This window comes from Poromitra crassiceps (assembly GCF_964638095.1).
Source record: "Poromitra crassiceps genome assembly, chromosome: 1".
NCBI classification, from domain to species: Eukaryota; Metazoa; Chordata; class Actinopteri; order Beryciformes; family Melamphaidae; genus Poromitra; species Poromitra crassiceps.
Genome location: NC_139623.1, coordinates 91,034,617 through 91,061,702, shown reverse-complemented (window position 1 = coordinate 91,061,702; position 27,086 = coordinate 91,034,617). Strand labels below are relative to the sequence as shown.

General features: G+C 42.8%; 1 protein-coding gene across 1 annotated transcript in view; it reads right to left on the bottom strand.

The window, feature by feature from the left end:
* trak1a (trafficking protein, kinesin binding 1a) overlaps nucleotides 1-27,086 on the bottom strand; it is a gene marked incomplete at its 3' end in the record, with an annotated part of 120,083 nt that overhangs the window by 13,634 nt on the left and 79,363 nt on the right. The window contains 7 exon segments of the mRNA XM_083662183.1: nucleotides 97-573; nucleotides 9,872-10,203; nucleotides 12,599-12,838; nucleotides 13,693-13,769; nucleotides 17,367-17,504; nucleotides 23,825-23,899; nucleotides 24,070-24,200. Of these exon segments, the coding sequence (XP_083518309.1) occupies nucleotides 97-573; nucleotides 9,872-10,203; nucleotides 12,599-12,838; nucleotides 13,693-13,769; nucleotides 17,367-17,504; nucleotides 23,825-23,899; nucleotides 24,070-24,200 (1,470 nt within the window).

Here is a 27,086-nt window from a genome sequence, read left to right as displayed (position 1 = left end):
CACACCCCTCCTCTTCAACCCTCCCCACCCCCATGCTCCAGGGTTGATGGGGGGGGGTGATGTAGTGTTGTGGCCCCAGCTAAGAGGCTCCCTCACCAGGCATGCTGTCCAGTGTGCCAGGCTGCAGGGCCTGGAGCTCCTTGAGGTCCACCTCCCTGTTCATCTCAGAGGAAGACGGGAGAGGAGGAAGAGGAGGGGTGGGATTTGAGGAGGGTGGGGGCGTGTTTAGAACGAGTCCTTCTTTTCTCCTAATTGCTCCCCTAGGTCTTCCCATTGCTCCGCACAACGCTTCTAATTCGCTGGTGTTGTCACCATCGTCAATGTTTCTGATGTAGCGGGCAGAAGAAGAACAAGGAGAAGAGGAACGAGGCTGGGCCGAGGAAGCCATACTCTCTCCTGATAGGCCAGCAAATGAGTCGTCCTCCTCCGGTTGGTCCAGATGCCAGTCATCTTCCTGGTCCTGTTCGTGTTCTAAGGTACGGAAGCCCTTAGTGACCACACCAGGCCGCTGGTCCAGCAGACCTCCCAGATGGGGCTGGGCCAACTGCTGCCATGCGTGGAGGGTAGCAGAGCCTAGAGGGGAAAAAGAAAAACAATGTTATTCAAAGAATCCATGTTCAAGTGCACTCTGCTACAGCCTCTTAATGAGATTACATTATTATAGAGATTATGTAAGGTAAAAGGACATCCGCTACAATTTTCCAACCCCTTTTTGCATCAAAACAATGTACTGAGCTGGATACTGAAATCTTATCAGGTGAATGATGAAAGTTCAAATGTCAAACTAAATATTCAAATCAAATTAGTCAAAGGGTTAAAATTTAATTTAATAAATTGGTAATTAGTAAAAGCATTATTTATTTTGTATTTCAGCTGTAGTATACATTTTTAAGTTTTCAGGAGCCGGCATTGCTCAAATCTCAGCTATTTTTACATTCTCACCATGGCTGCTGACATTTGGTCAATCCACAAATGAAGTGACGCGTTAACACAGTGGTTTTCAACCTTAGGGTCGCGACCCTAAGTGGGGTCACCTGGAATTCAAATAGTCGCCTGATTTTTTTTTTTTTTAACACACCCCACATAATTTAATACTACCGAAGATGATTAGGGTCACTTTAGATTTTTTTTAGTTCTGTGTTTAAAGTGATAATCTCTAAGATTTCAGTTTTGTTCTGTTGGGTGACACCTATGGTGATGAGTGGTAATTGCAGGTGACATCCAGTGTTGCATTATGTAACATTACGGTACTAGGGATGTCCGATATTATCGGCCTACCGATATTATCGGCCGATATTAGCATAAAAAATCGATATGGGAAAATATCGGTATCGGTTTTCATGCCGATTTTTTTTTTTTTTTTTTTTTAACACATTGAATGCCAGCCATGTTTTCATTCCTGTAGGTAAGTTGTGCCAGGGGTGTTTTTGACGATTCTGGCTCATTTTAGAACAGCCGAGGATTCTTTTCTGTTAAGAATTCATGAACACCAATCATCTAAAAATAACTAATAGAATGTGTGCTTTCTCTGTCTAAAAGAGTTAGTTTGCAGAGTTAGTAGTTATGTAGATATTAGCCGTTGAGTACAGCATGGTTTCAGCGTCTGGAAATTTATTCAGAGATAAATGGCTTTTTGTGAAACAGTCACTTTAACCATTCATTTTTGGCATCAGTAAGACCGTCAGACATTCTAAACAATAGTTTTGAACAGTAATTTCCTCCATAACAACAGGAAACACCCCTCTCATTCAAACTCCTCCCTCCGTGTGTCTTCTCCTCCTTCCTCCTGGCAGCGGGCGTGTCAGAAGCGCGTTGTGCTGCCTGCCTGTCTGTCTGCGTGCCTGCCTGCCTGCTTGCCTGCGTGCGGGGACGAGTCTGAAATGGATTACTGTAAAATCGCCAAGCCATTTCCTTGAATGGCTTGCTCCCGCGGTGTGTGTGTGTGTGTGTGTGTGTGTGTGTGTGTGTGTGTGTGTGTGTGTGTTCGCGCGTTGCTCCGCGGCTCTGGGGGGGAGGGGATCTCTGTCCGTTCTGTGTGTGTGTCTCCGGGCACACACACACGCGGAAAAGGCGGCTGCTTTTGGTGTACGGGTCCCGTGGCTGTGGCTTCTCTCTGTATCTGTCGCCACTTAGTGGTCGGTAAAATAGATTACACACATGCTCTTGCTCCTATAGTTATCTCGAAGATGTAAAAGGGGTTGATTGATGTCCCACCGTCAAAAAAACATGTAAGACGAGTTATTTCGGCTCTGGCACTTAAGCGTTGGATTATGTAAGACGAATTATTTCGGCTATGGCACTTAAGGTGTTAACACGTTCACTGCCAACGATTTTTTTTTTTTGACGGTGGGATGTGCATCTAACCCTTTTACATCTCTTATATAAGTATTGGACGTGTACAACGTGTACAACCCATTCCACCGACCCACTAAGTGGCGACAAGGAAGGAGGAAGGCAAGCAAAAAGCAGTGTGACGAAGCCATTCTCATGAAAATGGATTGGCGAAAACGCTTTCGTTTTCGCGCTGATTGCTGGCAGTGCGGAATTGCAAATTTGCATAATAGATCACGGATGGAACACACTTTGAAACACGCAGCATAAATATGACCAGAATCGCAAAAGCTTGATCAAAGCTCTCAACCAAAACTCCAAGAAGCGAGCGAGTCCAACCAGACTTCCTCAAAGAGCGGCCGCTCAGACAGGCACAGCCGCACAGCAGCTGCAAAGCAGTGAGACTGGTGACAAGCTTGTGACACGGCCGCTGGCTGCAGCCAAGAGGAACGCCCACGGAGGGAGGAGTTGGAAGCAGAGGGGAGTTTCCTGCTGTTATGGAGGAAATTACTGTTCAAAACTATTGTTTAGGTCTTACTGATGCCAAAAATGAATGGTTAAAGTGACTGTTCTATCGAATTTCACAAAAAGCCGTTTATCTCTGAATAATTTTTCTGACGCTGAAACCATGCTGTATTCAACTGCTAATGCTTACATAACTACTAACTCTACAAACTAACTCTTTTAGACAGAGAAAGCACACATTATATTAGTTGTTTTGAGATATTGTGTGTTCACAAAATCTTAGCAGAAAAGAATCCTCGGCTCTTGTAAAATGAGCCAGAATCCTCAAAAAAAAAACTGGCAGAACCTACCTACAGCATTGAAAAAAGGGCTGGCAGTCAATGTGTTAAATACAGGGGGAGTCTCACTGAGAGCAATGCTCTCTTTTTCAGGAGTGCCCTGTTCACATTCACACACACATTCATACCTGGAAGCTGACCAGTACAACCACAGTCTGATCTGTTGGCCACTGAGCAGCTCCACTGGAGCGGTTGGGGTTAAGGGCCTTGCTCAAGGGCAACTCAGTGGTGGTAATGAGGGAGGGGCAAGCGCTGCCTTTTCACTTTCCCCACCCAGATTTATCCTGCCGGTCCCGGGGATTGAACCTTCTGTTCACAAGCTCGCTTCTCTAACACTTACAACTTTAACACAACATGCATATTATATATTAAACTCTTCAGCTACATTAAGCTACATTATGTAACTTGTTACGTGAAATTTTGGTGGAAAAAAAGCCTGCTTATATCGGTATCGGTTGATATCGGTTGATATCGGTATCGGAAATTAAGAGTTGGACATTATCGGATATCGGTAAAAAAGCCAATATCGAACATCCCTAAACATTACTAATGTCACATAATGTCACTATATACTGTAAAGGCTTCCATCAAAGGACCATAGCCTCATTCAACATTGTGAGTGACTTCTGTTTTAGATTAAAATCTTTGAGATTATAACTTTAAATCAGGATTCTGGGAATAAAGTCAGAATTCTGAGATTAAAGTCAGAATTTTGAGAAAAAAAGTCAGAATTTTTAGATTAAAGTCATAATTCTCAAATTAAAGTCAGAATTATGTGGGGGGAAAAGAAGCATACTATGTGACATCACTGACAATGTCACTGATTATATTATCGATGGTGCACCGGAATTTGAATGTCTCGGGTCCCTAGATTTTTGTGACGTCAAAGTAGGGTCACAAGCCAAAAAAGGTTGGGAATCCCTGGGTTAAAACCTTCTACTCCACTGAATAGTGGTTGGGGTTAAATCCCTTGCTCCAGCGGACCTCCACAACATGTCTTGAGGAGAGCAGTACTTCATCACATACTCTATGTAAAGTGTATTTTTAATTATATATTTCATGAGGTCTATTTTCACCAGCAAAAAGCAGAAACAAAGTTTGAATGTGCGGTCTATAATATATGTACTATAGACCTATTGGAATTATGGTTCCATATCATTTCAGTGTTTAGGGTGTGAAAAAGGCTCTAAATATACCTCGACTGTTTACTGGAAGACATTATATACACATTCAGACACCCACACAGACAGGCAGATAACAGACACAGGCGCACAAGCACACTCATGACAGACAGTGTGTCTACAAAAATAAAGGTCAGATATATCGGTTGCCTGAATGTAGATTAGGTGTATCGCCTAGAGTGGCAGGTTTTTCTGTCACTCAAGCAACAAAAACACACACCTAAAAAAATTGTCTCATTTCAAGTCCAATGAATGGTTGTTGTCAGGCCACAGAGCTAACACACTAAGAAAAAGATGAGGAAAGTGAGAAAATTAGTATTATTTTATTCAAGAAATCGTCAACAAAGAGAACAGACAAGGAGAACAGAAACATAACTTAAAGTGTGAAGAACAGAAAAAAACCAAAGCGATGAAAACCAAACAGGATTTGGTCAAAATAAGGGTTGAAATAAGATAGACAACATGTTCTATGGCATTGTAAAGCACTAAGGGTTTGTGTCTTTACTCCTTAGTAGTCTTTGTAAAACATTTAAAAATCCTGAACATGGGTTTCAGGGGTATGGTAGTATTATGAAAACAGATACAGATAGAGAATGCATGCAAATAATCTCTGAGCTGGCCAATCATTATACAGTATATTAGAAAATAAATATTTGAGGGCTATTCTAATTAATTTCTCACCACATGTTAACCAACCATCATTAGACTTGAAATAAAACGGTGTTAAATTGTTTGGTTTTCTTGTTTATTGCCCTGCCATTTATATCAAGGACCTTATCAAGTGTTGTGCACACACTTCCACCCGCCACACTTCTATCACAATGACAAAGTTGACCTTGCAACTCTGTATTTGAACACTAGGTGGTGCCACACAACAGCAAATACCTCTGTGGCAATGGTTTTCACATGTATTCTGTATTCTTTTCATGGGGGAAATAGTGATGAAAAATTGTGTAACAGGCTAGAGATAGTGTAAAACTATTTAACAAAATAGTCCATGGTTTTAGGCTGATAACAGCTACAACAGCTACAATGCCTTATTGAGCCACATGTCTCTAGAATAATTTAGAGCCCAATTTTCATGTTGCCCTACACTATTGTGTGCAAATGAAGTGAATGCATATTGTTAATGATTAAAAATTTAATCTCTGACAGCTAATACATCCACACCTTACTCTGCAACCACTCGAAACATGAAAATAAACTATATGAAAATAAACATCTAATAATAGGAAAATAAAGATTCTATGTTATAAGAAAAGGCACCATAAAAATCACATTTAACTACGGTGCTTGTCGTTTTGACTTTAGTATGCGTGCGTGAGTGTGTATATTGAAAACATCTGTCCTTAAAAATACTAACTCAACCAATGTGAGGAATATTTATGCTGATGAACTGTAGTTTATAGTGTACAGTTATTACAATGGCAGACTGATATATATATATATATATATATATATAATTCTTTTTTCCCAAAACTAATATGCCCCAAACATGCATTTTGATACAAATTGGTGTGACTGGTTCTGATATCAGAAAATCCTGTTTGACTCACTCAGCCTTGGCACTGTGACAAAATGTAGTGCAAATTTATGTGTAAAAAGTCAAGGGGTGTGAACAACTGCATTATATGTCATTGCAGAGTACCACAGACTGTCTGCTATTCTATATCATTATATGTCATACCAGAGTACAACAGGCTGTCTGTCATACCAGAGTACAACAATGGGCTGTCTGTCATACCAGAGTACCACAGGCTGTCTGCTATGATATCATTATATGTCATACCAGAGTACAACAATGGGCTGTCTGTCATACCAGAGTACCACAGGCTGTCTGCTATGATATCATTATATGTCATACCAGAATACAACAGGCTGTCTGCTATTATATCATTATATGTCATACCAGAGTACCACAGGCTGTCTGCTATTCTATATCATTATATGTCATACCAGAGTACCACAGGCTGTCTGCTATTCTATATCATATGTCATACCAGAGTACCACAGGCTGTCTGCTATTATATCATTATATGTCATACCAGATTACAACAGGCTGTCTGTCATAGCAGAGTACCACAGGCTGTCTGCTATTCTATATCATTATGTCATACCAGAATACCACAGGCTGTCTGCTATTCTATATCATTATGTCATACCAGAATACCACAGGCTGTCTGCTATTCTATATCATTATATGTCATAGCAGAGTACCACAGGCTGTCTGCTATACTATATCATTATGTCATACCAGAGTACCACAGGCTGTCTGCTATTCTATATCATGATATGTCATAGCAGAGTACCACAGGCTGTCTGCTATTCTATATCATTATGTCATACCAGAGTACCACAGGCTGTCTGCTATTCTATATCATTATATGTCATAGCAGAGTACCACAGGCTGTCTGCTATACTATATCATTATATGTCATAGCAGAGTACCACAGGCTGTCTGCTATACTATATCATTATATGTCATACCAGAGTACCACAGGCTGTCTGCTATTCTATATCATTATATGTCATAGCAGAGTACCACAGGCTGTCTGCTATTCTATATCATTATATGTCATACCAGAGTACCACAGGCTGTCTGCTATACTATATCATTATATGTCATAGCAGAGTACCACAGGCTGTCTGCTATTCTATATCATTATATGTCATACCAGAGTACCACAGGCTGTCTGCTATTCTATATCATTATATGTCATAGCAGAGTACCACAGGCTGTCTGCTATACTATATCATTATATGTCATACCAGAGTACCACAGGCTGTCTGCTATTCTATATCATTATACTGTATGTCATAGCAGAGTACCACAGGCTGTCTGCTATTCTACATTATATCATTATGTCATACCAGAGTATCACAGGCTGTCTGCTATACTATATCATTATGTCATACCAGAGTACCACAGGCTGTCTGCTATACTATATCATTATATGTCATACCAGAGTACCACAGGCTGTCTGCTATTCTATATCATTATGTCATACCAGAGTACCACAGGCTATCTGCTATTCTATATCATTATATGTCATAGCAGAGTACCACAGGCTGTCTGCTATACTATATCATTATGTCATACCAGAGTACCAGAGGGGCGGCTTTAGCTCAGGAGGTAGAGCGGGTTGGCCAATGACGCAAGGGTTGGCGGTTCGATCCCCGCTCCCTCCCAGCTGCTGTTGTTGTGTCCTTGGGCAAGACACTTAACCCTCCTTGCTCCCGATGGTGTGTAGGCACCCTGCGTGGCAGCCTGCCGCCATTGGTGTATGAATGGGTGAATGTAGAATATCTACTGATTGTAAAGCGCTTTGGATAAAAGCGCTATATAAATGCAGGCCATTTACCATTTAGTACCACAGGCTGTCTGCTATTCTATATCAGTATGTCATACCAGAGTACCACAGGCTGTCTGCTATTCTATATCATTATATGTCATAGCAGAGTACCACAGGCTGTCTGCTATACTATATCATTATGTCATACCAGAGTACCACAGGCTGTCTGCTATACTATATCATTATGTCATACCAGAGTATCACAGGCTGTCTGCTATACTATATCATTATGTCATACCAGAGTATCACAGGCTGTCTGCTATTCTATATCATTATATGTCATAGCAGAGTACCACAGGCTGTCTGCTATTCTATATCATTATGTCATACCAGAGTACCACAGGCTGTCTGCTATACTATATCATTATGTCATACCAGAGTACCACAGGCTGTCTGCTATACTATATCATTATGTCATACCAGAGTATCACAGGCTGTCTGCTATACTATATCATTATATGTCATACCAGAGTACCACAGGCTGTCTGCTATTCTATATCATTATGTCATAGCAGAGTACCACAGGCTGTCTGCTATTCTATATCATGATATGTCATACCAGAGTACCACAGGCTGTCTGCTATTCTATATCATTATATGTCATAGCAGAGTACCACAGGCTGTCTGCTATTCTATATCATGATATGTCATAGCAGAGTACCACAGGCTGTCTGCTATTCTATATCATTATATGTCATAGCAGAGTACCACAGGCTGTCTGCTATTCTATATCATTATACTGTATGTCATAGCAGAGTACCACAGGCTGTCTGCTATTCTATATCATTATGTCATATCAGAGTTCCACAGGCTGTCTGTCTGCTATTCTATATCATTATATGTCATAGCAGAGTTCCACAGGCTGTCTGCTATACTATATCATTAAGTCATACCAGAGTACCACAGGCTGTCTGCTATACTATATCATTATATGTCATAGCAGAGTACCACAGGCTGTCTGCTATACTATATCATTATGTCATACCAGAGTACCACAGGCTGTCTGCTATACTATATCATTATGTCATACCAGAGTACCACAGGCTGTCTGCTATACTATATCATTATATGTCATAGCAGAGTACCACAGGCTGTCTGCTATACTATATCATTATGTCATACCAGAGTACCACAGGCTGTCTGCTATACTATATCATTATATGTCATAGCAGAGTACCACAGGCTGTCTGCTATTCTATATCATTATATGTCATAGCAGAGTACCACAGGCTGTCTGCTATTCTATATCATTATATGTCATAGCAGAGTACCACAGGCTGTCTGCTATTCTATATCATTATATGTCATAGCAGAGTACCACAGGCTGTCTGCTATTCTATATCATTATATGTCATAGCAGAGTACCACAGGCTGTCTGCTATTCTATATCATTATATGTCATAGCAGAGTACCACAGGCTGTCTGCTATTCTATATCATTATATGTCATAGCAGAGTACCACAGGCTGTCTGCTATTCTATATCATTATATGTCATAGCAGAGTACCACAGGCTGTCTGCTATTCTATATCATTATATGTCATAGCAGAGTACCACAGGCTGTCTGCTATTCTATATCATTATGTCATAGCAGAGTACCACAGGCTGTCTGCTATTCTATATCATTATGTCATAGCAGAGTACCACAGGCTGTCTGCTATACTATATTATTATGTCATAGCAGAGTACCACAAGCTGTCTGCTATACTATATCATTATGTCATAGCAGAGTACCACAGGCTGTCTGCTATACTATATCTCAAACCAGCAGCGTGGCTGTGTGTGTCTGAAGTAAAAGGAGTGCTGGGGATTCAAAGTCCCCTCCTGCTGCTCCAACAGCTCCAGCAGGCTCGTGACTAAAGCCAGACGGGCCCCGTGTTGAGGCTGCGAGCTGGGAAGACTGCTCATCACCAGCAACTGGGTCTGGGGTTTCTGTGTGGCACTCAGAAAGACTTGGTTGTGCTGGTTCTGAAGGACTTGGTTTCGGTTCAGTGACTGGTTCTGAAAAGCCTGAATCTGGGGGGCATTTTGAAAGACGTGACTGTAATTTTGTTGTGGGTTCTGAGAGGGCTGGTTTTGATTCTGTTTCTGAAAAACCTCGTTCTCATTCTGCGGGGGATTCTGAACGCCCCGATTTGTATTCTGGTTTTCATTGTGCGGGGGAGGGGGAGTCTTGGAGCTGTGGCTCTGAGCTGAATAATCACCTTCTAGCGGCTTTACAATCTGCAGCTTCTCGGGCAGGTAGGACCTCGCCGTGAATGAGTATCCCGACCAGACGCTTCCGAAGGAGGGATGTGAGCACAGCGACAGCAGGCTCTCCGTCGGCGTCCCTGCGCCACCTGCGCTGCTCCCCCCCCCTCCTTTCTCCTCCTCCTTGGCCAGGTAGGCCAGCTTTCTCTCCCTCTCCTCCTCAAAGAAGCGCTTCTCTGAGAGGTAGTTGTCGCGGCGCAGGGACAGACGGCGAAGGGCCGCTTCCAGGTCCCTGCTGCCCGGAGTCCCCGGGGTGCCGGGGGGACGCTTGTTAGAGTCCTCCGACCTGGGGAGAGGGAGGGAGGGAAAGGGGGAGGGAGAGGAAGGGGGAGGAAGTGGAGGTGGGGATGGGGATGGGGGGGGGGGGGCGTTGTTACATATGCTCACCAGAAAACTGTTAATCTTGGGACACAAGAGACTAAAGTACAGTGGGAATGAAAAAACAAAAACTTATTTTTTACTTCGACCAGCAGCACTATTCAGTTTTCACCTTATTCTTTGCCCATATAAGGACGCTTTTCAGGATGTCATTTTGTAATGGTCTTTCTGTTTTAGACCCAGAAGTAGATTTCTACCGTAATCATTTTTTGACTTGCCAAAAAGCTTTAAAGTTTTAATATTTTTTCGGGTGAGAACGTAACATTCCAAATATGTGACCAATTTATCAGAATAACGCCTATTTGGAAATATTTAACGAGCAGCGAAGACTGAGAGCGTTGGCTGTGTGACCAGTCGGACTAGCTAGTATCTGTCAACCCCTACTAGGCTACTGGCAGTGAGAAAACACTGTCGACGTGCTTTTGTAACTAACGTTAAATGCCGACCGGGTACAGCCATCGGCTCCTCGCAGCAGTAACGCTATGAACATGTAACTGAAGTTGGCCGCAGTGTAGCTTCTGAATGTTGCCACTTCATTCATAGTGACGTTTTGTTTTGAAATTGGCTGCCAACTAGCGCTGAACCGGAAGAACAAATACAATTGCGTCTAACGCGGAAGAGAGAAAAAGTGGGCATGGTGAATAAGGTGAATAGGACGAATCAGCATGACATCACAATCGCCCCGTTCCCCCCGGAAATGGGGAAACCCCGCAGCAGTTAACTAGTATGAGTTGTGCCAAACAAACGTCGATATCTCAAAAACTATACATCACATTGCTTATATTTTGACATTCTGAGTGAGAGCAGAAGTAGCTCAAGAGTCTGATGTATAATATACTGTATGTATGTCATGTTAAAGTTGTGTGAACTGTCGCAGTTTTTAAAATGGAGTGAATATGTAAACAGCACAGCCGGCTAGAGTGAGACACTCAAGGCACGCTCCATAGGGTCCCATTATAATGTTACCCCCAGTAAGCCGTTTGTTTACCAACAAGCTGATCGGCTGATTCCTTGTATTTATATATTTCGTTCCACAGTGATAATCTAGGAAATGATCATTAATACACAGAAATAATCGCAACCCACAGACAAAATAGAGATCCGCGTTTAGCCATTATTGTGAGTGTGAACTTCCTCTACTCTAGCCTGGTTAAAACCATCCTGATCACGTGACCTCACATTCCTCTTCCCAAATGCAGCCTGAAGGATGGCGAAAACAGATTTTCCGCCGAGTGCATACAGTAGTTCTTGTTCAATTGTTGTTATTGAGTCTATTTCTGCAATAACTGCATTTACTGTATGGCTGTTTTTACTCTACTAACGTAAACGTTACCGCTCGTTGCTTCGGGAGATGCCATTGCAGTTTTGCCAGCGGCAGCCACGATTGAGCCGGTCACGTCATTAACTACGACACAGTCCCTGATTGGCCCAGTTACAGTGTCATTTGAGGAAATTGCTGCGGGCGGCTGGAAGTCCAGACTGATCCCTGTAGCAAAGCAGAATGTGAGGTCCCCGTGATCGGGGTGGTTTTAACCAGGCTACCTCTACTCTTCTTCTCCTTTTCTCTCTCTCTCTGTTTTGTTAGCTTGTAAAGCTCAGTTGGTCCCTGTTGTGTTGGCTAATAATAAAGAAGCAACCGCCATTGACTGAAGCCTGAAGCCTGTGGGGTTTTGTAGGTTTATCTGCTCTGTGCCTAGCCCTATAAAAATGCTAACACGCACCACAGAAACACGCTAATAAACACCAAGACAAAGAGCCTGAAAGAGTGAGCGGCACTCGCTCATTCGCTCAGAACCATTATGAATGAATGAGACATAGAGGGAGAAAGAGACAGATTACTAAGAGCAAAAAAATGTGCACTTCCTGGTTCCCTCATCTAGAAGTCAAAGAGTCTTTTGTATGGGTATTTTTGGTTAGATGCCTGAAATAAGGTCTGTGGTTAACAAAAGTTTATGAAACGGCGATATTTGTGTCAGCAAGATAATCTTCACAAATGAACACCACTTTTATGATTTTTGAAGCATTTTCTGAAAAAAAAAAAAAAAAAACATTAAAAAATCGCATTTACGCTTCAAAAATCATAAAAGTGATTAATTTGCAAAGATTATCTCGCTGAACACAAATATCACAGTTTTATAAACTTTTGTTAACCAGACCTTATTTCAAGCATCTAACCAAAATGCCCGTACAAAAGTCTGTCCAGACTTCCAGACGAGGGAACCAGCACGATGCTAACTTGTGGGTTGCCTACAAAAATCAGTCATCCCTGCGGTACTCCATTGCCGAGTCACTCTGTCCCCTACCCATTGTCAGGAGCCTCCAGGATACTGCTGGTTTTGTTGTCCAGGATGATGCCGCTCCCTGTCTCACTACCATATATGGAGTCGGAGCGTGGCGTGCCCACCCTGCTGGAGCGGCCCGATGTGAAACAGGACGTCTGATTGGAGCCTGGGATGTTCAGGGGGGAGGGGGCAAGCGATGACCGCTGCTGACGCATCAGGTTGAGGTTTTTCACCGTCTGAAACACTCGCTTCGGGTGCAGTCTGGACACAGAGCATAATTTAGAAGGAAAGAGAGAGAGCTTGAAATTATGAAATACTAGGGATCTCGCGCGCTCGTTTCCTAGGCTTGCCCGCCCTGCAGCTCGCTGAGCTCGGCTGCAGCTGTTGTGATGTCACTGATGACATCACAACCTCCTATGACATCACTGATGATGTGACAATGCCTCTAGTCTCGCTGGCCAGCCTCCTCTCCCTTCCGTCCGAGGAGTCTGGCACCGCACCGCAGGTCTCCATAACTGGGATAAACCCCCTGCTCTACTCTGCTCTCCCATTGGAGCGACTGTTTCAGTGGCAGCCGGATGTCCGCTCCTGGTTTATTACAAGCTCCGACCATGACTTATTATTGGCTCCGACCATGTCAATCAGAGCGGCTTCCCCTCCCTCCTCCTTGTGTGTCACTGTAAATAGTGCCCTGCCACCGCAGTGAAAACAACAACGCTAACTAGCTAGCAAGCTAACGGCAGAAACCTACACGCTGAAAACGGCAACTTGGATTGTTTGAAACTATTTTCCAAGGGCACTGCCGCTAAGCGCCGCCCATCGCAATCCCACTAGACCTGCGGCGCATCACTGATGATGTCACAATTTATGACATCACTGATGACATCATCACTGGGACTTTGTGTGTGCATGTGTATGTCTGTCTCTTCTGTGTGTGCCTCTGACATCACTGATGTCACAATTTATGACATCATCAGTGAGACGGGACAGACAGAGCCCTTACTCATAATAATAGAGGAAGTCTAAACCATGGTACTGTACTGACTCTAATAACCTTAAGGAAACTATTTATTTATGTATTTATTTAAATGGGCCAGGTTTCTAACTGGACATACTTTTGTTCTTCTACTTCGGGGTCATCCATCTGAAGTTCCTTCCTCATGGTGCCTTCTATTTCTGCTGCTAGAGAGTCCTGGAGGGAGAGAGAAAGAGAGAGAGAGAGACGGGGGAGGCAAACATGATCACAAAATAAATGCTACAGCTACTGACTACTGGGGCCCTCTGATGGCTGTTTCCAAGTAGTTGAGGCAACAGAGACTTAACGTAGGACACAGACAGTCACATATCTAACAGCTTTTGGACAATTGAATCAGACAAAACTACTTGGTCTGGTAGAGTAAAGCTGCGTAAAGTTGCAGGATGGTGATAGTGTGTCCGATAGCGTCACTACTACTACTGACTTCATGTGACAGTGACGTCAGGTCAGGTCAGGTCAGATGAATAGAGTTACCCAGCTCCTCTTGAGTTTAGTAGAGCCTGCTGACCTGCGCACTGGGTATCACTGTGCAATAACCTGAGAGTTCACAATGTGAAGACAACCTGCTCTTTGTGGAAAAGACTGTCCATGTGAAAGCTACAATTTCTAATGATCTCACTTATTAAAAGTACTTCAGCTGTGAAGGGGAGGAGACAGGTTAACCCTCTGCCTGTCCACGGGCGCGAAAAGCATGTTTTCTTAACCCATTGATACCTGATGCAGCATTTGCATGTATATCCCTCATTTGTGTGTGTATCCCTTTAAGACCGCGAACCGCGTGACACAAACAAATTTCCGCTTTGAAAATATGGCCACCCAAAAAAGATTTCGCTTTGAAAAAATAGCCACCCTAAAAAATGTCCGCTTTGAATATATGGCCACCCGAAAATATTTCCGCTTTGCATCAGGTATCAATGGGTTAAAAGAAGATAAGGAAGGGGAAAACACAACGCCATTTTTTTTTTTTTTTTGTAAATTTATCATAGCCACAAATGGAAAAAACATGTTTTATGTGAATACTCAAATTTCCGACAGTCTGTGAACTACCCACCGCCGGTGAGTGTTTCCATGTTGAAATCATGCTTGTTTTAAGCAGTCATATTTAATCAAAATCACTTTACTCTACATTATGTTGTTAAATTTAGGCAAAAATAAACCATTGCTAACCAAATGCTGTAAAAAGCATTAAATTCTATGTTTCGCATCACAACTGGCCAGCTTTGAATGACTTGGCTGAGACCAACAGTCACATAACAAAAAATCCTGTGAATCTCACCACTCTACAATTGGAGAGGGATTTCAGTGGCCAATTGCACATCTGCGCCTGCGTGAAGCTGCGTTAGCGGCGAGCCCTCGCGGGGAAACCAACGAGGGACAATATTGTGATGCGAAAACTTGACAATGTTGCCACTCTGCAGCAGACGACTTTAACAAAGAGACACAGAGAACAGCGCTGCAAGGAAGAAGAGGAAGAGACACGGTAGGCTAGAAAGGAGTAGGTATGATGACGGATGGCAGAAATGAGCAATGAGGAAGAGGAGGGGAAGGAGGAAGCTGACGACACAAGGTAGGCTAGCGCTCTATTTCAAGTCTGACTAACTGCAGCCAGGCCACCTGCACACACAGCAGAGAGGAGATGAGAGGTGGTGTGTAGAGGACTAGAGGTATTGTAAAAATGTAAATAGTTCAGTATGTATAGATACAGTCAGTCTGTGTGGGAACGCCCACAAAATGTTACTACGGCTGGTGCGTGAGACTAGATGGTGGGGTAAAACCCCCTTTCTACAACAGCATGAGTGAATACTGGATTCTGATTGGCTAGCAACAGTGGTAAATACGCCAACAATCTACAGTTCGGCTCCAACCGCAATATCACTCCGCTCCCTGATGCTGACTCCGCTCCCTGTGCTGACTCCGCCCACTGTTAGCCTGTCAGTCTGCAAATCCTCAACAAGGAAATGGCCGATCTCTAACAAGGAAATGTCCGATTTCGTAGTAACGTTTGATTTACTGGGTGGATTGAGTTTTGAGCAGTGGTTAGATGAAGATGAAGGTGAAGTGAACAAAGAACGACATGGTGAAATTGGGGAGAGAGAACTGGCTGAGCTTGAGTTGTCACGAGTTCGGACAAGCGGGAGGTCGGACTAGCGGGAGGTCGGACTAGCGGGAGGTCGGACTAGCGCCCGGACCCCGAACCTGGGACTGTCAAACAAACAAACGCCCTCTGCCGTCACCAGATATCAACACACCACCACCAAAACGGGCTGCTTTAGATAACTGTTTAAATAACTGTACTTTTACAGGCAATGTATCAATAACTGTGAATCCCGTTAAGGAATAGGTTAGTTGTTTTTTGGCTCAAAGGCAACTACGGTAAATGTTTAGTGCAATCATTGATCTTGTGTATGGAACTATATTCTGTGGCGGAAGGATAAATGTATTCTGAAACCAGTAATGATTATAAATAAATGAATTGGATGTTACAATTGTGTATTTTTTATATTATTTGGTAACTGTTGTAGAAAACAAATTTACCACTCGAGGTCGGGGGTTGTGGGCACATTTACCACTGGTACAGGGTTGTGGCACGAGGCGAAGCCGAGTGCTATAAACCCTGTACCAGTGGTAAATGTGCCCACAACCCCCTTCCTCTCGTGGTAAATTTGTTAAATATAACTCAATGGGCTGACTCACCAAAGGACGGTGCTGCGGCTCTACACTACAGGATTGGGGATTCAAAAGCAGGTACATAGACGTCTGTTCAGATGTTACGTTCACTGCAGGGGTTGAATCCCTGATCCTGTCTGCCTGGGCTGGGCTAGCAGCTAAATGCTAACTCTGCTGCATTGGAAGAACGGGAGGATTTACCCCACGCTGATCCATTGAACACTATGACGAGACACTGACTGTATCAATAGGACGAATCAACGTAACGTCACTTGCCACCCAGAAATGCGGAGCCCCCGGCAGTTAATAGTATGAGTTGTGCTAAACAAACGTTAATATCTCAAAAACTATACATCACATCGCTTATATTTTGACATTCTGAGTGAGAGCAGAATTAGGTCAAGAGTGTGATGAATAATACAAATACATGCATGTCGTGTTAAAGTTGTGTGAACTGTCGCAGTTTTTAAAATGTAAACAGAGTTAGCCGGCTAGAGTCAGACACACAAGCCTCGCGCCACTTGGGCTCCATAGGGTTCCATTACCGTTGCCACCCAGTGACACGGTTTGTTTACCAAAATGCTGCTCGGCTGATCCCTCATATACCATCTGGATCCCCCCTTTTTCTTTTTCTTTTTTTATAAATTATCAAAGAAATTCAACATGCATTATTCTTTTCAATCATTATTATTTATGCCATTATAACTGTGTTATACTGCAATGCAAGACATTTTTGAGTTCTACCTACTTCTAGCCATGATTGTGCTATTTCCATAGAGGTGCAGACTTATACATGTATATGCAGTGAAAAACAAGCCCACAGTGAGAAAAAATGTGACAGCAGCAGCAGCAGCAGCAGCAGCAACAACAACAACAACAACAACAACAACAACAACAACAACAACAACAACAACAACAACAACAACAACAACAACAACAAAACACCCAGAAACTGCTTGGGGTCCCAACTCAACATCATGAATGCTGCTCTCTAAAATGTCAAGTGAGTTTCACTGACAACTGCCCTCTTTATTCCCTCCTCAGCTATTTTTTTTTACCCCACAACCTCCCTCCCCTCTCTCTCACCAGAGGGAACAGGCCCAAGGAGTGGAAACGCCTGGATGTGCTGAGCGGCAGCGTTTTATTCCTCAGGTTCTTCAGTTCCTCCTGAGCCTCATGAAGCATCTCCATACACTCTGCGTACTTATCTTCTAACTCACGCAACTGCAGGAGGAGACGAGAGAGATGAGGGAGGAAGGGAAGGAGGAAGGGGGGGAAAGGAGGGAGGGAGGGAGGGAGGGAGAGAGGGAGAAAGAGGGAGGGGGAAATGGAGAAAACAAATACAAGAATCAATCATGAGAATTAATCATAATATGGAGACAACATTGTTATACAACATGCATTGATATTTCTGTTTTTATTATTGCTTTTAGGGATGGGCAATAATAATCAAAAATCGATAATTGATCGTTAAGAGATCACATCGATCATGTGGAATTTCTATTGATTTTTTTTTATCAAATAATTGTGCTGAAAGAATGGATTTCACTACGTGGTCGCAACCAGAAGGTGAGGGCGCAATCTAACTCGTTTTAGGAGACAGATCTGCACTGAGCAGCCAGCGGAAATGAAGCAGAGGCGGAAATGAAGACAGCAAAGCGGAGTTTTGTTTCGGACCATTTCGAATGCTCACTACAAGCACTGCGATGCCGTATATGTGTTGTACTGTATAAGTACAACACAGCCACGACGGCAATGATCCACCACTTGAACAGCGTACATCCAAGCCGGGTTAACGTTTGTTAATGTGCGTTCGTGTCTCACCCTGCCCTGAGTGCTCATCTTCCTAAACAGGAATCGGTAGTGTAACAGACTGTTCAGTGTTGTGTACTATTGCGTCTGTATACGAGGCTCTGTGTATGTGTCCCTCGAGAGTTACCGTATAGCAGGATGTGTTGGGGGGAGGGGAGGAGTGAAGCTTCCGTTGTTGACATGTGTCCTCTGAGAATAAATGTGGAAGCGGTTCCTAACGTTACAGCCTGACTCTCTCTTGTTTTATTAACAAAGTGTCAAGTAATAGGCGGACCCGAACACTCGGCTACAGTAGGCTGGACGCTGGAGTTAACTTCACTTTCTTGTTTATGAGTGGGCACTAGTCACCGCCGCCTTAATATGTGAGTCACTGTTATTTGTTTTATGAGGCTCTAAGTTAAATACGCATACATTCAGACATTCTGTCTCATCATAGACGCGTGGTCAATGGGTCGGCATGGGCATGGGCATTGTCCCCATTCAGCGAAGTTAGCATTTATATTAGCTGCTAGCCCAGACCAGGCAGACAGGATCGGGGATTTAACGCCTGCAGTGAACGCACATCTGAACAGACGTCTATTTACCTGCTTTTGAATCCCCAAGTCTGTAGTGTAGAGCCGCAGCACCGTCCTTTGGTGTCTTTAGCATTTTCTGCCATTGTCATTTTGTAATATATATATATATATATATATATATACCTATACCTATATATATATATATAATTATTATTATTATCTACAATCGATAATTGATTGTTAATTTTCCCGAATTTCGATTATGGAAATGTATTCAAAATGCCCATCCCTAATTGCTTTAATTCAAAACAACCATGAAAATTGGATTAAAGTTATCAGTCGTATTTTTATACAGCATGTAGACTGGGAACAGTTGGCTTGACATTGTTTGTAGTCCTATAGTGTGTAGAGTAGGGACACACAGTGTCCTAGGATCACATTAAAATAACACCTTCAGTGGTATTGTGACAAAATGGGTGAGAACACACCATTTCTAGAAACATTTTATCATTTAATTTAATTCTTACTCACATCACCTGTATTCAGTCATCAATCAGTCAGTCAGTCAATCATTCTCAGTAGTGAGGTCACTGGTAAGACCAAGTGTGTGGGGGAAAGGTAAATAAATCTCAGTGATATATCAATGTTTGTGACCTGTTTAGGTAAGGTTGCAAACCTATGTTTAATGGTAAACTGTGTCTAAGCATTTCTATGGGGAATTTTGTGACAACTTGTAACTTTGATACTTACCTGTTTCAGGAGATAATAATAATAATAAACTTTATTTATATAGCACAATTCAAACATAAGATGCCATTCAAAGTGCTTTACAGAAAGATAAAGATGCATGGACTTCACCTGCAGCAATACAATGGTTTAGACGGGATGGGCTATTGATGATTGAGGGGGTGGCTATTTAAGCAGTTGCTTTTGGGCTGTTGGGGGAGAGACGTCGGCATGTAGCTGTGTGCATGTGATGGTAATTTAAAGGGCCCATATTTTGCTAATATAATGTATTATTATTTTATTGTTGGCCTCCAGTAGAGTAACTTATTGCATCATTCATTGTTGAAAAAACTCAGTTTATCTTGTACTGGCTCTCACTGCCCCCTTCAGTTCACCCTCTGACTGAAACGCTCTGTTTTAGGTCCTGTCCCTAACCCCCACCCTCAGGAAAATACTCCAGGAGGGCAGCGCGAGGAGTTTTTGTGTTTGGCCGTGGTACGTGATGCCCTGCTCGGCCAGCCGCCGAAGGAAATGTCCCGGCACAGCCGGGCCGAGCGGAGCTAGGGGATAGATAGCTAGGGGGATGTTGATATATCAATTGATAGCCTTGCTTGTTACGCCCAAGTCACGTTTGTTATCGATGGTCAAATTCGTTTTGACAATCCCTTGCTCGTTTATATAATTGTTTTACAGCTCCCCGCCCTGCCCGGGGAGCTTCACACAACACAACAGCTAAAGTAGCTAGTTAGCTAACTTCCCAAATGCTTGTGACTATAGTGTGCCTCTCCTAGCAAAGGCTACACGGACCAAACCAAAATGAGGACTTGGAGAAGTCAGCAAGTTGGACTAACGTTACAAGTTCTGAAAATGTGTGCCTTCGTCATTCATCGGTTGCTCATGTCTATGAAAGGCAGCTGTGCTGCTAGGCTAATAGCAAGTGCTAACGTTACCCAGCCGGTGGTAAGTAACGTTAGCGCTTCCTAGCTGCTAGGTACAACCGATGCTGGAATGAGACACATATTTTCAGAACTTACCCCTTCAGTCCTACATCCTGGCTCACTTCCAAGTCGTCTCTTTGTTTTGTGTGAAAGTGAAAGGCAGATACGGCCGAGACGAGTGGAAATTAGCAGCACTACTGTCGGTCGGTATTGTACGGCCGGCCAGCGGCAACGCTTTGTTGCCAGGGTAACAAGTCCTGCCTGATGTCACCAAAACTATGGTTCTCGCACAAAATCGGCATAAATCCATGTCATCTCGTCTACGAGAGTTCATGGGTGGTAACATTAAAACACTTTCACATATTTATTTGAAGCTTAGCCCATGTTTAATATGACCATCCAAGATTGTAACAACATATATATGATACAAAATTAAGAAATGCATAATAGGGCCCCTTTAACTCATTGAGTGCCAATGACGACTTTAGTCGTCAATTGCTTTAGTAACGTTGAGTGCCAAAGACGACTAAAGTCGTCAATTGCGTTTTTTGACGGTGGGACGTGCATCAAAGCCAGATCCATCTCCTGTGAAAGTATGGTGGCTGTTGAATGTGTAAAAGCTATTTTAGGGACCCATTAGGTGGCGACAGTGCTCTCCAGATTAGAGAAAGGCCAGGAGAAAAGAGAGAAGAAGTAATGGGGAAACGGAAATCGCATCGATATGCATGAAGCATAACGTTAGCTGTGCCTGTGAACAGCAGTCATCTGCTGCCACAGCCCCTCCGTCTCCGCTGCAATAGCCCCTCCATATGATTTAGTTGGCGACACCAGCGTCTTTCTGAAAAGTTACATTATTCTCAGCTGGGAGCCGCGACACGATGTGAAAAAGCGGGGGGATGCAGCGCACTTTTCAGTGCAGAGTCAGAGCAAAAGCAGAGCGAGAGCAAACGCAGCAGCCCAGAGACACTCCCAAGGAGGAGGAGGGGGGTGGGGCACGCAGGGCAGCAGAAAGCCCAGAATCGGACGCAGCTTCACAGCTCACAACTGAAACCCCAGAAACGAGCGAGCCCGATCCACACTGCCACGACGAGCGGCCGCCATCCAGGCAGCAGACTCGCCTGACACAAGCAGCACTCAGAGCGAGCAGCAACATCATGACACACCCACGGAGGAGGAGTTTGCAGTAGAGGGGGGGTGGGGGTGCTGTTATATTGAAGGAAATTACTGTTCAGATGTTTCAGGTCAGAAAATATTAGTTTCAGAGTCAGTGATTTGCTTGAAATGCTATATTTCACAAAAGGCTCAATATCTCAGCTTCTAGATGGAAACGCCAATTTTTTCTGTTTTTGACCTATCTTCTCCGGCTGATAAGTAAAGAACGGAAAATGATATCAATAAACTTTTTTTTGCTGCTGATACAATAGAGTCTCATCGTTCTTTGTGCGTGTTCGGTGTTTACATAGTAATATCACACAATATTCTGTGGGCCTCGAGAAATCACTGAAAACGCTCTGAAACTCTGGCACTGGGAGCGTCCGTTCTCCAAAAGTGGCTGGCACTCAATGAGTTAAGTTCTGTTATTATGAGTTGAGTTTTGTTTAGTTAAGTCAAGTTAACTGTTTATTTGAATTTTTATATATTTTTTTGTGATGATGATGATGAGGTCATTAATCCAGCCTATGAATTAAAAATAAAATAAAATCTGCAAATATTTCTAAGCCAACAAACTTGTCTGCACATAACACATGGCAGGTGTTAATATGAACTCTATCTCAAAGCATTAAGGTGTTACAGTATAGTAGTTTCAAGAAAATCAGTTATGCAGTAAAGTGCTCCAAAATGTAGTCACATGACCTACTCTGTAGGGGAACCTGTGGTGTAAGTATGAAGTGTCTATCATGTATTTGTTATTGTGTTCATGTGTCTACACAAACACAGACAAACAGACGCCAAAGTGATGACATCATGTCCCACATAACAGGTACCATAGTGACGAGACGTAAAAACAGGAGGAAGTGAGAAAGATCTCCAACGAGCTCCCTAAACACAGGGGCCGGCGTAGCAACCAATACAGCACAGCACAGTTCTTTGACCAATAAGATTCTTGCCTGAGCCCATTGTACAAAGTATATGACAGGGCTATTCAACTAAATTGTTCAGGGGGCCACATTGTCAGAAACCTAAGGGGCCGGGGGCCGGACCGTTCCCCGAGCTATTAATCCCCTTATATGGACAAATGACACAATGCGCCACCACAATTTTCAAAACTTGCATTTCACTACATTGCAAAAGTAGCTTAATTTTCATTTAAAAGTGCTTAATTTCTGTGCAACAAAAGCTGTGTTAAAGCCCCAAAATTAAACACATTTTAAACAAATGTAAGTATTCTACAACACATGCCAGCCATTTGAAATATAATTTGGTCAATTCTGACCTATCTTAGCTACACCACAGCATTATAAACATTTATAGTGCATCAGGAAAGGAAAACAACTGTAAACATAATTTCTTGTTTAGAACCTAGCACAGTATTAAATACTGAGTATCTCAAACTATTAATATTGCATCTTTTGTGTTTAGCTACATCTCACAGCATTGTAACATTGTACTGCAGCAAGAAAGGAAAACTACTGTAAACATTTTAACCATATTTCTTGTTTAGAACCTAGCTAGCTACAGCACACATCTCCTGAAAAACCATTTATAATGCATCTTTCTTGATTAGCTACATCACAGCGCCATCTCCTGAAAAACATTAATATTGCACCTTTCTTGTGGCTACATCACAGCATCTTCTGAAAAACATTCATAGTGGATCTGACTTGTTTAGCTCACTTTAGCTAGATCACATCTGAAAAACAACCAGTTGGGTGTAATAAGTAAATGAGGTTTAATTGTAAATTATATATATATATACCGGTATATACCGTAAATTCCGGACTATAAGCCGCACCTTTTTTCCCGTTTTTTGGGCTTTTTTGGCCCCTGCGGCTTATATAACGGTGCGGCTTATCTATGGATTTAAAAAAAAAAAAAAAAAAAAAAAAATCTCTTTTTTAGCACTCTTTCTAACTATAAATCCTATATAACTATAATAAGTTTTAATTTCCTCTCTTGCCCTCTTTTCACCACACTGTATGACACTGTATGACACTGTGTGCACTGTAAAAAACAACACAGGTGGTGTTATGTTGTTTTGTTGAAATGTTAATAAATGGGAGCTTCCTCAAACAGCCATCTCTTTCCCGACAATCCCCTCTGTGCATGAACCCTTACATATGGTAATTAAACATTAAAACACAAAAAAAAATAAAAAAAAATACCATTAAAACACCCGCGGCTTATAGTCCGGTGCGGCTTATATAAGAAAAAAATAGTCAACTTTGCAGGTGCGGCTTATACACTGGTGCGGCTTATAGTCCGGAATTTACGGTATATATATATATATATATATATATATATATATATATATATATTAGAACTCATCCGCACCAGTTGAATAGCCCTGGTGTATGATGTGGGCTAGGGCTCAGTGGGTTGCAGATCTTCTTACCTCAGCAGTCAGTTGTCTCTGGGCATCTTTGGCTGCTCCTAGGTGCTGAGTCAGCTCCTCGTTTGCCACAGCATACTACAAACACAGCAGACAGAAAGGAGAACAGGTATAAAAACCACTTCATCCATTCAACTCATTCTTCACATACAGACAATAGACTTTCAATTCCATTCTGATATAATAACCAGCATCTGGCACACAGCAACAGACAACAAACTTCAGTAGTAGGGAAGGGAAGTGCGTACCGACTTGGCCTTCTTCTGGAGGTCTACTATCTGAGAGAGGAGGTGTGTGATCTCCTCCTGCTGTCTGGAGGCGTCCTCTGTCTTCCTGGCCAGCTCCTCAGCCAGGGTGGACATTTGTATGTTGGCATAACCTGGGCATAGCAATTTAAAGGTACATTCAGCGACGTTTTCGTGTTAAAATAAGTGTTAAATAGCTCTATATTCTGACAGCAATCACTGAAATATAGTCTTTGGTCAGTGACTTGAAACCCCCAACCCCCCCTGTCCTCTATCTCTCTCCTGTAGTCCTGCATGCAGGGCGGACGTATCTCCGCAACCATAACTCGTAGAGACTCACGGATGGCGGCATTGGATTCGGGGTGACATAAGTAAGGGTTAATGCACGACGAGGTGTCCATTATCAGAAATTATTGGACGACGTGGAGGCGTGAACCGTCCGATGCGAAGTTCAATAATTTCTGATAATGGACACCTCGAAGTGCATTAACCCGCTTATACCATGGTCACTTGCCAAAGAAACAAAACAAGACCATTCATTTATATTTCCATGCATTTTGCAATCAAAATCTAGTTTTCATAACCTTGAATATGAGTTGAGAACCGACAAGACAAAATAGTCCCCTCGGCTGCTCAAGATTAGCCTATCATTGGATAAAATGGCCGCTTAGTGCCTGCTGCACCTGGCACAATTCTAGAGTCAAGCTAACTAATAATTTGGCCAATTGTATCCTATGTAACAACATACATAATAAAACGGCAATGTCTAAGAATTCAACGCCATGTAACTGGGTCGTTTAAACTCGCATTGCAGGGAATTACGTTAACGTCTGCGGGTCTTATAAGACGTAAATGGCGCGAGGCTGGAGTAGACCCGAAAACCATTTGCTTTCAGTATGTTGGAGTCCAGGTATGTTTTGTACAAGGACGTCTCTCAGTGTGTAGCTGTTAACTGCCCATTTCGTTGTTTTCTTTTTGTTGATCTCGTATTTTTCCTCGACTTGATTTGTATCAGTGATAGAGGCAGCGGGTGCTCTCCCAGAGCGCCTGGCTGCTGCTTGCTGCAAGTTGTAAACAGAGAGTTTGACAGTTGACAGCTGAGAGCCCGGCTTCTGTCAGCTGACCAGAACGAAAATCAGATTTCTAAATAGCCGTTATTTTAATAAACTGTGCACTCAGGGGTAATCTAAATAGTTACTTTGACCGACTAATTTTTTTTCTAAACTTATAAAAGTGCCATATTAAGCGTTAACGGTCGTATAGAGCTCAATCGGCTCGGTCGTGATCCTGGCGCATTGATATGAACGGTGAACAGACCATTTAGCTAAGTTTACATTATCGCTGTACATTATCACAAATTAATGGACACCTTGCAGCCAATCAGAATCGAGTATTCACCCAGACCATGGTATAATTCATAGTACTTTATTGGCATCGCGATCCGACTTTCCGTTTCCCAGAAAATGTCAACTTTTCTCTGATTGGATAAAAATTGGCACCGACCTTAAACTATGAAAATGAGCTTTCTAACTGCAGGTTGTTTACAGGTAGGCTATAGTCCGTGCGAGTTTCAGTAACGTTAGTTTGATGATTTCGAAACTACCGCACAAATACCTCCCTCCCCCCCTACTCTCTGCCACTCAAAGCCACTTTCACACAGAGATCGCGTAATATTGCCATTCAGAAGGTCTGCAACGCCGGCAGGCTTGCCACAGAATTTTTTTTCACACAGAGCCAAGCAGCCCCACCATATTTCCGCCCCGGGGTGTGCTTTCAGGTTACATCCACCCCTCCTGGATTTAAATGAGGTGAGGGAAGGCATTTCCATCCAGTTCTTCCTAGTAGCCTAAATGCATATTTTCATAGGTTAGTGTAGCCTAGGCTACTGTATGATGAACGAATTCATTCAACAACCAAACATCGCCAATGTACGCCAGCAGCTCTCAACGTGCAGCTGGTCGTTAAGAACATCAAAGGATAAAAGACGAGTCTGATGAGAGCTCCCCTTAATAATATGCCCACAACGCAGAAAGTGTTCTCCACATGCAGCATGGTAACAAGGCTTTCAATATTCATCTGACCGACTTTATGGATCACAGAGGCACCATCATGTATTAGGTACAAGGCTAATTCTTATCTTTTGGTTCCAGTTTTTTGTAAAGCCAATTATTCCCATGAAGTAGCCTAATTAGCGTCCGTTCTGAAAGCACCCGCATGGCAAACAGCTGCAGTCTGCATAACGTTACTCGTCATCGGAGGAATAGTAGGCTATAAATGCACATGAATACTATAACATTAGTAGTAGGGCTGTCAGCGTTAACGCATTAATCGCGATGCGATTAAGGGCCGACCATAACTCTTTTTTTTTATTTTTTTTTTATTATTATTATTTTTTAAATCGCGTTAATCGCATGTCGCTATTTTGTCCCTTCGACGCACCCGTACTTGTAGTCAAGACGGTCGCAGCGGTTTCCTGTCTCCTGCTGTTGCAGGCATGGAAAAGAAAGAGAGCAACATGCTTCTAAATGGCTCGTTTTACTTTAAAAAACTCCCAAATGGTACAGTGGACAAGTCAACAGTAGTTTGCACCTTGTGTAAAACGGAATTAAAATATCACCGAAGTACATCGAGTTTGAGCTATCACCTAACTAAAAGCTAAGCATACCGGGGCAGCTAGCATCGCTGTAGCCTCAACGCGAGACTCATCAGTCATTCTTCCTTCAGAGTCTCAGATGCGCGGGTCCTCTAGCCACTGGGAGGTCGGCTCCAATGGCTTCACGCGATATACACGTTATCAATCACAATAAAACTGTACCTACCTCACACACAATGTTGTTATGCAATGCTACGGCGACAATGTACTCCAAAATCTTCTGTAGTTTCCAATACCGAGCGATTATTCACATGGAAGCGCCAACGTTTTTAGCTCAGACACAGCCTTCTTCGGCTGTGTCATTTTGGGGTTCGACTGCGCCACAGCCACTCGCAAAATTAATCGCGATTAAGAAAATTCATTGTTT